The 11,015-nt window shown below is 49.8% G+C and overlaps 2 protein-coding genes and 1 non-coding gene across 3 annotated transcripts in view; 1 reads left to right on the top strand and 2 right to left on the bottom strand.

The window, feature by feature from the left end:
• NPR1 (natriuretic peptide receptor 1) overlaps positions 1 to 3,825 on the bottom strand; it is a 19,768-nt gene extending 15,943 nt beyond the window's left edge. The window contains exon 1 of the mRNA XM_015813342.1: positions 3,129 to 3,825. Within this exon, the coding sequence (XP_015668828.1) occupies positions 3,129 to 3,825 (697 nt within the window). The remainder of the gene's footprint in view (positions 1 to 3,128) is intronic.
• Positions 3,826 to 7,377: 3,552 nt separating this feature from the next.
• Positions 7,378 to 7,449, bottom strand: TRNAM-CAU. Its single transcript has one exon. It is a non-coding gene; the product is annotated as a tRNA-Met (tRNA).
• A 387-nt stretch (positions 7,450 to 7,836) lies between these two features.
• The window catches only part of ILF2 (interleukin enhancer binding factor 2), a 6,111-nt gene continuing 2,932 nt past the window's right edge, over positions 7,837 to 11,015 (top strand). The window contains exons 1-8 of the mRNA XM_015813398.1: positions 7,837 to 7,981; positions 8,717 to 8,776; positions 9,477 to 9,519; positions 9,673 to 9,777; positions 9,949 to 10,026; positions 10,520 to 10,622; positions 10,713 to 10,778; positions 10,888 to 11,004. Coding sequence (XP_015668884.1) covers positions 7,977 to 7,981; positions 8,717 to 8,776; positions 9,477 to 9,519; positions 9,673 to 9,777; positions 9,949 to 10,026; positions 10,520 to 10,622; positions 10,713 to 10,778; positions 10,888 to 11,004 — 577 coding nt within the window. The 5' untranslated portion in view covers positions 7,837 to 7,976. The remainder of the gene's footprint in view (positions 7,982 to 8,716; positions 8,777 to 9,476; positions 9,520 to 9,672; positions 9,778 to 9,948; positions 10,027 to 10,519; positions 10,623 to 10,712; positions 10,779 to 10,887; positions 11,005 to 11,015) is intronic.

The raw sequence follows: 11,015 nt of genomic DNA, 5'->3' as shown, positions 1-11,015 counted from the left end.
CTTCCTTCCTTCCTTCCTTCCTTCCTTCCTTCCTTCCTTCCTTCCTTCCTTCCTTCCTTCCTTCCTTCCTCTTTCTTCCTTTCTTCTTCCATTCTTCCCTTCCCCTGGGCTTGCCAGCCTTGACAAATCCTTTGGGCTGATTCTTTGGAAGGAAGCAGCTCCTGCCTCCCCCGTTGGGAGGGCCGGCCAGCCGAGCAGCCGGGCATGATAAAAACCTAGCAACCTGCCCCCCCCTCCTTGCCCAGGCAGAGCCGGACCCCCCACTTGGCAAAACCCTGGGCAGTGAGGAGAAACAATCCGGCTGGGGCGGAGGAGGAGGAGGAGGAGGAGGAGGAGGAGGAGGAGGAGGAGGAAAAACGCAGCCGGTGCCAAGGAGGCCATTTGGAGAAGCTCCCTTTTGCCTCCACAAGTGGTTCCTGCTGCAGGTCAAAGAAAGCCAGCCCAAAATGAAATTAAATTCAATTTTTTTTCCTGTAAAAGGAAACCTTTGCCCTTCCCCAGGGGCAGCCTTAAAAGCTGGAGCCTCGGCAAGAAACCACCATTCAGGGTTTGTCCAAGGATGACTTCTTCTTTATGCCAGCAGAAAAGCAGAGTGGGTTTTAATCTTACAAACATAACCAGGATTCAGATTGGGTGGGGAGGGGGGGACCGGTTTCACCTCTCTGAAGCTAGAAGGAAGCTTCTTTGCACAGTGGAACTCCCTGCCACAAGATCCCCTAAGGAATAAAGATCTCTCTGCTCTCTGTCTTGAATCCAGAACCTCTTTCCAACTTCCGCAGCAGAAAAACAACAACCTGGAGCCATCAAATGCGTTTGGATTTGGCACCCCAGACCTAACCAACTAACCATCATTGGGGACCATCATGGTTTGAGGCGTCCTGGCAAGCCCGGGACTGCTCCCAATCCTTGGCAGCCCTACCACCGTTCGCATAAAGAGGGGGAAAGGCACCAGGCCAGGCGGGCACCCCTTTTATGCCCATTGCACACCCGGGCAAAGAGAGGTGAGGCTGGGCTTTCGTCCTTCGCAGCTCGCTGGGCCTCGGGCCGAGTGACATCCTGTTATTTTCCTGCCGAGCGTCTTTCCCGCCACCGGCAGCCACCAAGGTCAAGGGCCACGTTCTGCCCCCCAGGCAGGGTCCCAGCAGACGCCCGCCCCCCCTCCCCCCCTCCCCAAGCCAGCTTTTTCCTGTTTTGCGGACTTGCAAGATAGGGGAAAAGCCATTTTCAGTCCTTCTCCCGAACCTGGGCTGGGGGGCTCAGGCCGTTTCCCAGTCCAGGATGCCCATTTCAAAGCTTGGCACGGCTTCAGCCACTTTTTTAATCAAAAAAAAATTATGCATTTTTTATTTTGCACTGTTCCTGGCACACCCCCAAAGTTTAAAATTTGTGTACACACACACACACACACACACACACACACATATATACACAGAGACACACAGAGACACATATATACACACACACATATACACACACACACACATATCCAACATCCATCCTCGGAAATCAGGAAACCGAGGCTTAGTCAGGACTTCTTGCATTGAATAGAGCAGGGGTGGGACAGATGACCTCGGAGGACCCTCCCTTCCTAAAGATCTTGTTAGCCAACAAATCTGTTCTCGGCCAAGCTTTTAAAATCAGCAGGAAACAGCCGAAGGCGAAGGGCAGGAGTTGGAGAATGGCAGGAGACCTTTACTACGCACGACAGGCCTGCTCATACACACACATACACACACACAAACGCAATTTCCCCCCCCACACACACACACAAAATCATGCAACGGAGCTAGGAGGGCCAGAATTCCTCCATTCGGGAGTTGCATTTTCAAACAAGTTGCCCTCAGCCCAGGTAGCCCTGCAAAAAAAGTCCAAAGATCCCTCTCAAGTGGACAGGTTACAACACCCCCTGGTCCCTACACACACACACACACACACACACACACATATATTTCTCAGCACGCAGTTGGGAGGGTCGCATCCCCAAAGCTCTCTGCGGGGCCTTTGGGTGGACCCCTGCAGACGCCTGGGGTCCCATTCTGTCAGGGGCTGGCCGGGCTAATAAATTGATTTATATTTATTTCCTGGCTTTCCCTGCCAGGAGGCTCACCCGCCAGCTGTTTCAGGCTGGGAGGATATCGGAATTGCGATATATATTTTGCAAAAAGAAAAAAGAAAAAACTCAGCATATTTACGGAGCTCTGTAGGATATTCCTCGGGTTAAATTTACGGGCTCCGCAAGTCCCTTTTGAGGAGGGGGGGGTGTCTGAGCGTCTGGGAACATTCCTGAGAAAGAGGCCGGAGCCCGGAATAACCACCCCACAGACAAGGACAAAACTCACACCAGGCTAAGGAGAATAAGTTTCAGGAGGAAGGAAGGAAGGGGGTGCACGCCCCTGAAATTTTAGCTGGCCCCCACGGGGCTTTAGCTCAATCCTCCCTAACACAGGCAGTCCTTGAATTACGATCACAATGAGGACTAGAATTTCCATGGCTAAGCAAGGGGGTTGTTAAGAGAGGCTCACAGAACTGCCGTTGCTAGCAAGTCGCTCCTAACCTTACGGCCTTTTTGCCACGGTTGGTAAGCAAATCACGGCAGTTGTTAAGAGGATCACATGGTGGGTAAGTGAATCAGGAAGGAAGGAAGGAAAGAAAGAAAGAAAAAGAAAGAAAGAAAGAAGGAAGGAAGGAAGGAAAGGGAAGAAGGAAGAGGGAAAGGGAGAAAAAGGAAGGAAGGAAGGAAAAAAAGAAGAGCAGAATAACAGAACCACCGAGTTGGAAGGGACCTTGGAGGTCTTCTAGTCCAACCCCCTGCTCAGGCAGGAAACCCCTCTCCCATTTCAGACAAGTGGCTGTCCAGTCTCTTCTTAAAAGCCCCCAGTGATGAAAAAGGAGGGAAGCAAGGAAGCAAGCAAGAAAAAAAGAGCAGAATAACAGAACAACCAAGTTGGAAGGGCCTCTAGAGGTCTTCTAGTCCAACCCCCTGCTCAGGCAGGAGACTCCTCTCCCATTTCCCACCAAGGCCCGTCCAATCCCTTCTTAAAAACCTCCCGTCTCGAAGAAGCACCCCCATGGTCCAGCAGGGGACATATCCTGCCCATGGCCAGGGCCCAGGGCCGTGTCCGACTTACTCCGCGCTTTCTGCTTGATGTACTGGACCAGGTCCGTGTAATTGGTGGACATGAAGGGCACGTCTTCGATGGTCATGTTCTGCACGGAGGGCAGCTGCATGTAGAGACCCTCCACGGCGAAGAAGCACGGCCGTTCCTCCAGGTTGTCACTCCAGTAGAGCAACATGACCCTGCTGGTCCAGTTGAAATGCTGGCTCAGGCTCACCGCGAACTCGCCCAGCTTGCCGTGGCTGGGCCCCGTGCGGGTCACCAGGGCATACTCGTCCCCCTTGTTGCCGAAGCCGATGGCCTCGGCCGCCGCCGTCACCAGGGGCAAGCCCCAGTGCCTGGTGTAGCGGCCCACGGGAGCCGCGGCGTAGACGCAGCCCGGCCCCAGGAAGGCGTGGGGGCTGTGGGCCAGCTTGATGTCCACGGCGGCCAGCGGGGCCATGATGTCCGAGCAGACCCCTTGGGCGTTCTCGCTGCTGCCGAAGATCATCTGCACCTGGTGGTCCGGCAGGAGGTCAGGCCGGGCGTTGAGCTTCTGGATGGCCAACTCAACGGCCGGACCCACCCGTGGCCAGGCCCACGGGTACGTCGTGTTGTGCCGGGGCAGGACCACAGCCAGGGTCAGGTTGGCACGGGCTGCCTGGCCCGACTGAGACAGCGCCCATGCCAGCACCACAACCTCCATGGGCCACAGCCCGGTGGCCCTCATCCCCAAAGCTCCTTCCAAAGATTCCCACCTTTCTCTGACTCAGATTCCTAGTTCTGGCTCCAAAGGGGGCAGGGGGCTCCAGGGAGACCCCAACTCTAATTCCTCGCCTTCCCCCTCCCCAGATTCCTCCCTCAAAGCCCCCAGCTGGGCGGTGGCATGTCCAGAGACAAGCCGGGCACCTGGTGCTCACCCAGAGGTGCTACCCAAACTTGCCTGCTCCCCTGCATTGGGGGGGAAGCCCCCCACTCACTGCCTTCTGGATCTGCCTCTCCGGCACAGCCAGGGATCCCCCCCAAGTGGCTTCAGCAGCCGCCCAGCGATCTGGCGGCCGTGCCAGGCATCCCCTGGGGTCCCCAGCCCAGCAAGTTCTCCAGCGCCCGCCTTCTCCTTCCTTCCCTCCCTCCCTCCCGAAGCTCAGACGGGGCAGGAATGAGTGAAGCCTCCAGCGTTTTTGACTCTTTTCCTTCCCATGGAGTCAGCAAAGGGCTTTCCTATCTCACCAGCCAGGCAGCTTAACCCTTGCCTGCCCAGAAGGTCCCTCCTCTCCAGCCCTGGCAGAAATAAGGGGGTCATCAGGTGGGCAAGGCTCAGCCCCCAGAGAATCTCCTCCTCCCCCCCTCAAAAAAAAACCCCCCAACCCTCTGGATTGGGATTGGCACCCTAAAGTCAGTCCGATTTCTCTCCTCTGCAATCTCCGGCACGGATTAAAAACGCATTTGCTGCTCTCAACAAATCTAGGGAGACACATGGCAAGCGCTGGCCGACAGCTGACCTTGGTTTCCCAGGTGCCGGGGGGGGGGTTCTAATTTTTTTTTGGAGGGGGAGGAACGACGTCAATTCCTTCCTCCTCTCTCCCCTCCCCATTGATTTTGTTTGAAAGCAACTTGGCTGTTTTTTTTGGGGGGGGGGGGGAAACAAGGTTATCAATGCAATGAATTTATTCATTCTGCAACGCACACCCCATTTCCAAAGCTATCTGTTGCCAAAGATAGACATAGATAGATAGATAGATAGATAGATAGATAGATAGATAGATAGATAGATAGATAGATAGATGATTGATAGACGATTGATAGATGTAAATGATAGACAGATATATAGATGATTGATAGATATAGACGATAGATGATAGACGATCGATAGATGTAGATGATAGACAGATATTGAGATAGATAGATAGATGATAGATAGATAGATAGATAGATAGATAGATAGATAGATAGATAGATAGATAGATAGATAGATAGATAGATAGATAGAGATGATAGACAAATAGATAGACAGACAGACAGAGACATCCCAAGGCTTTCAAATATTCTGAAATTTTAAATGGCATTTTATTCCAAAATGTTCTTCCTCCATTTCAGGAGTGTTGAACTGTTTTTTTCTGCCCATTGCATCTGGATGGCCTAGATGCCCATTAGGTTTCCTTCCCGCTTTACAATTCTATAAAGCATTTTTTTGTTTGTTTGTTGGGTTTCCAAATTCTCTTATAAAAAGCTGCAAGGCAGGAAATTGATTTTTCTCTTCCTCTGCAACCAGCCTGGAAACAAAGGTGATAAAATCCTGGGCACGTAATTTAAGTGGATTCCTTTTTTTTTTTTTTTAAAGGAGTTTGCTATATTGGGGATTATGGTTGATCATTAATCCAGCATCCCGCTGACATTTTTAGCAAAAAAGACTTATTTGAAAAGGTAATCAAAGTATCAAGGCTGATTCAGTTTTCCAGGATTTGAAAGGCTCCCCAATTTGATCGACAAAAGAAGAAAAAAAATCAAATGAGACAATAAATAAATTTTAAACTTCTTTTTTTCACATTTTCCCGTAAACCTTCCAGGATTCTGCTAAGTTTCAGCTGCAGCTCAAATGTACCCCTAGTCAGAAATTAATGAGATGAATAATTTACTTCTGCGTAAATACACACAGCAGCCTCAGCACACTTCCATGGACCCAGATGGGTGGTAAACACATTTCCCAAGAGTTGCGGCTTGTTCCTAGCAAACACACACAATTCTGCTTTTCCTTCAACACCGCAACGTCCTTCAAAAGGATCTGGAATAAGGGAATTTAGGAATTCTCCATTGGTGCTTTGCGGAGGGATGAATCCATTGAACACAGCGTGTTTAAACCACTATTTCTTAACCTTGATAACTTCTATTTAACCTTGATAACCTTGATAACCACTATTAACCTTGATAACCACTATTTCTTAACCTTGATAACTGTCTGGATTTCAACCCCCCAAATTTTGGCTAGGGAATTCTGAGAGTTGAAGATGTGTGTGGACTTCAACTCTCAGAATTCCCTAGCCAGAATTTGGGGGGTTGAAATCCAGACACGCTGGGTGGGGAATTCTGGGAATTGAAGTCCAGATATGCTGGCAGGGGAATTCTGGGAGTTGAAGTCCTTTCACCTTGCCAAGATTGAGAAATGCTGATTGTATGCTAGACTCATTGGGTATGAGATGAGCGGTAAATAAATGTAATAAATAAATAAATAGGTAGGTAGATGATAGATGTGATAGATAAGATAGAAGCCAAATAGATGATAGATAGCTGATAGCTGATAGCCAGATATGATAGATTAGAGATTAGACAGAAAAATATAGATGGATAGATAGATGGATGGATGGATAGATAGATGATAGATAGATAGATAGATAGATAGATAGATAGATAGATAGATAGATAGATAGATAGATAGATAGATAGATAGATAAAAACAAGTTTTTCCAGGGTTTTGACAGGGAAAACATAAGTTATCAGCCCAGGTTGGGGAGGGGATCCACCCCGCCCATTGAGCACCAAAGGGGGGAGAATCCGAAGGGTTAAGAAACGGCTGGAAGGACAAAAGCGCCCTCTACCGGACGGCGTTTTGCTCTGCACTGATTTCACCCAGAGAAGGGGGAAAAAATTAAACATTAAAAAAGAAGACAAAGAGGAATGGCTTTTTAGTTTAAGAATCAAGGCACCAACAGGAGATCATGCAAAAAGAAGCAGCCCGTCTGGATGGGTAAACTGAGCCAGCTTCTGAGTTCAAACTGGATTCTTTCTCCAGCTACATGGAAAGCAGAGTTTCTTAAAAAATATTCAACCACCTAAACCCAGATTCTGCACAACTAAATTCCCAGATAAAACAAAAATAATAATAATCTGTTTTAAACTCAATTAGGCTTGCCAATGTAATGCACACCCTATAACGCAATGCATAGGAAAACTTATAAGTCATTAAAATAAAAATAAAAAAAAACTTGGAATCGCAGACGGGGTGGAAAAAGGCAGAGCTGGTGGAAAGACCCGAGAAAGGAAACCCAGATGCAGAAAAGGGGAAAGGAAACTCATCCATGATGGAAACAGTTTTCCCAGTCTGGCTGCGGGTCTATCATTCCCAGGGACGCCCAGAATGCAAAAGTCGCAGACTTAAATGCGATAATAATAATAAGCCAAGCGCCTAATTGGAAGACTAAAGAAAAACGTGCATGGGGTTTTCTGAATTTATGTTGAATTGTTTTGGAGAATTTAGGGGGGGAAAAGAAAAAAAAATCAGACTAGCTAGCAGAGGATGGTTTCGATCCATCGACCTCTGGGTTATGGGCCCAGCACGCTTCCGCTGCGCCACTCTGCTTTTCGGACGATAGTGGCCTCTTTTGACCTATTATGAAAAACTAAAGCACATGCGCACTAAACATTTTCAACTCTTCTTTGAATGGACTTGAAAGAACAGGCTTCCCGCGCCGCGCGTGCGTCGACGGCGGGAACCTCCCGCCCACGACTCTTGTTAGGATTGGTTGCGCTTCCCGCTCGCCACCTTCCCATTGGCTACCTTCCCCTTGTTTGCAGAAGCGGGGACAGGCAGGCGGAAAGACCAATGGTTTTCCAGAGAAGGGCGGGGAAAAAACCCAACCCGCTCCCGCCATTGGCCGAAACGGGCCAGCGGCCAGAGCAGCCCGTAGCGAGCCTTCTTACTGGGCCGCGCGTCCAATCGCGGCGCGGCTTGTTGCGAGGCGGGCGAAGCGGCGGGTGCTGGAGCAGGCCGGGTGGCTTTTCTTTCAGATTTCTCCTCACGCTTTTCTCCCCCTTCCGAGCGCGGCCGCCGGGAATCGCTTTCCCCGCCTCAGCCGGAGCGGAGACGGTCCCTTCCCTGACGGAGACATGAGGTGAGGCCGGAGGAGGAGGGGGAGAAATCGAGGCCTTCCTCGGCGGGGGAAGAAAAAGCACGAGAGGAAGTGCGGGGGGGGGAGGGAGGGGGAGGAAGAAAAGGGTACGGCCGGACTACAACTCCCATCGTCCCCGCCTCCTAGCTTCGCTCGGGAGGGGAGGCGGCGCCTGGATCACAACACCCATCGCCCCGAGAGAGAGAGAGAGCGAGAGCCTTGATGGGAGTTGTAGTCCCGGGTGGGGGGGGGGAAAAGAGGGAAAGTAGAGCCTCCAGAAACAGGAGCAGTCCATCTGCGGCGCAGGAGAGGCGCTTGGAGGCTCTGAGGCTGGTTCCCTATTCACATTCTTCATAAATAATTATAATAATATAATATGGTTCCTATTCATAATAATAATAGCAATAATCACGTTAATGATACATTGATACATCATTGATAGTGATAATAGTAATAACAAAATGATTATAATTATTATAGTATGACTGTAATTGTTACGATTATATGATTATGGTTATAATGATCAAGATGATGATCACGTTATGATTGTATTATGACGTAACGATCAGAGCGATTATCAGGTTGATTGTATAATTATATTATGATACAAAAATCCCTCTTAAGCTCCAACACCCAGCAGTGCTTCCCCAGCCTTTACGTAAGTGAACCATGCGCAGAAGACACAACTAATCGCAGCCTGGACTTTTGCTAACTCCCACTCCCCTCCATTTCTTCCAGGGGCGACCGAGGCCGTGGCCGTGGCGGACGCTTTGGGTCTCGAGGAGGCCCTGGCAGCGGGTAAATTCCACGTGGGGGGGGGGTTGCTTAACAAAGGGGTGCCTGCACCCAGAGCAGCAAACCTAGCAACGGAGAGAACTTTGCATGCTTTGTGACTCTAAAGTATAAACTCTGCTACGCTTTGCAGCTAAGGGAACTTAACATTGTCTGCCTACCTTTCTGCTGTTCCCTGGGGGGCCTTTTGTAGGCCTTGGGAGAGATGGAGGCCTGGGGGATCTGCTGCAGCTCAGCTGCCCTGCTTGCTTCTTGATCACCAGTGAAGTCTGTGCAAGGAAGAAGACTCCTATATAGACTCATATATATATATATAAATATCTTTCACATGTGTTGCTCAGATGCACCTGGCTCTAGGCCTGATCCTGCTAATACTCAATTCCTGGAAATTCAATTCAGGAAAGCCAAAATCAGTAATTTTTTTTCAGTTCTGTCCAACTTGATAACCCACCTAGCACATTGGCCCGTGACTTCTCTTCCCATCCATCTGTGCAGATAGGAGGGGACTCTTAATTATTATTTTTTATTTTTATTATTATTTATTTCATTTATACCCCGCCCTTCTCACATTAACCTGGTGCAGAAGATCTTAAATTCTTCTCCACCACCCCCCACCCCCCAAATCTTGAAAGGCAGCACAGATGATCCATCATGGATCGGGCGAGGTAAGTGTGAGTCCTCACCTCTCTTCTTTCCTCTGTTCCAGGTTCCGACCTTTTGTCCCTCACATCCCTTTCGACTTCTACGTGGTGAGTGGGTCTGGCTGCCTCCCCAAATACGTCTCGTGGCTGACTTTCGAAAACTTTAAAAACCCAAACTGAACCGTTTGCTCTAAAAGGCAGGAGATGTGGGCAGGGGGGCCAAAAAAATCACCTTCCTTAATGGGATTTTTCTGCCTTCAGTGCGAGATGGCTTTCCCTCGGGTGAAGCCGGCTCCGGACGAAACCTCCTTCAGCGAAGCCCTGTTGAAGAGAAACCAGGATCTTGCTCCAACCTCCGCTGAACAGGTGGGCCCCCAAGTTCCTCCCAGGGCAAAATAAAAATATGTGGGTTAAAGTCGGCGACAGGAGCTTAACATCTGAGTACAAGTCTAATTTCCCTATTTTAAACGTGCCGAGAGGTGGAGAATTAAGCCTTTTAAGTGCTCTTTTTTTCTCCCCCCTCCTCTTCCAAATTAGGCCTCCATTCTTTCACTGGTCACGAAGATCAACAATGTGATCGACAACTTGATTGTGGCACCAGGAACGTTTGAAGTGGTGAGTAGGAGCGTGGAGAATGGGTGTGTTTACCAAGCCAGCATTCAGCCGGCCAAAGATTAAGAATAGTTACATTTTTATGTGGGGCTTCTTGCTTTGCGTTCCAGGTTATAACTTCACTGCAGTTACATTTACACCATGGCCACGTTTGAACAGAATAACAGAAAACAAGATTGGCAGGGACCGTGGAGGTCTTCTAGTCTAACCCCCTGCTCAGGCAGGAAACCCTGTTTGATTCATTGCGACCTTTCTTTGCCGCTTAGCAGTGTGGAAACTGCACCAGTTGTGCTTTGCTGCAAACCCAGAGTAGATTAACTCAATAATCCGGTTCCTATGTGAATTTCGGCTTTCTTATCCTTGGCCCTTGATGGACAGGGTGTATTCACCAGCTTTTAACACACAGACTTGTGAGCTTACCAACTGAGCCCCCAAATGACCTTCCCGAAATCCCATTTTCCCCCATCTTTTTTCTTTCTTTCTCCCCCCTTCCCAGCAAATTGAAGAAGTCCGCCAGGTGGGCTCATACAAGAAAGGCACCATGATGACTGGCCACAATGTGGCGGATCTGGTTGTGATCCTCAAAATCTTGCCCACATGTAGGTGTTGGCCGGCACGGAAGGGAGGAAGGTGGGGTTGGGGGGGGGGAAGCCACAACCTCCTAAACTGACCTCTGCCTTCTCCTGCAGTAGAAGCCGTTGCTGCTTTGGGGAACAAGGTGGTGGAGTCTCTCCGGACCCAGGACCCCGCGGAAGGTAAGCGACGGCTCCCGCAGAGTTACGGACCGCCCGGCTGGGAGAGGTCTCCTTTCCCAGATAACGGGATCCATAATCTCGTGAATTAACTTCCTCTTCCACCTCTCAGTGCTGACCATGCTCACCAACGAGACGGGCTTCGAAATCAGCTCGGCGGACGCCACGGTGAAAATCCTCATCACCACCGTGCCCCCCAATCTTCGCAAGCTGGACCCCGAGCTGCACCGTAAGTGTAGC

The sequence above is a fragment of the Protobothrops mucrosquamatus genome, unplaced genomic scaffold (assembly GCF_001527695.2).
Source record: "Protobothrops mucrosquamatus isolate PMUCROS unplaced genomic scaffold, P.Mucros_1.0 scaffold154, whole genome shotgun sequence".
NCBI classification, from domain to species: Eukaryota; Metazoa; Chordata; class Lepidosauria; order Squamata; family Viperidae; genus Protobothrops; species Protobothrops mucrosquamatus.
This window is presented reverse-complemented; position numbering and strand designations above follow the sequence as displayed.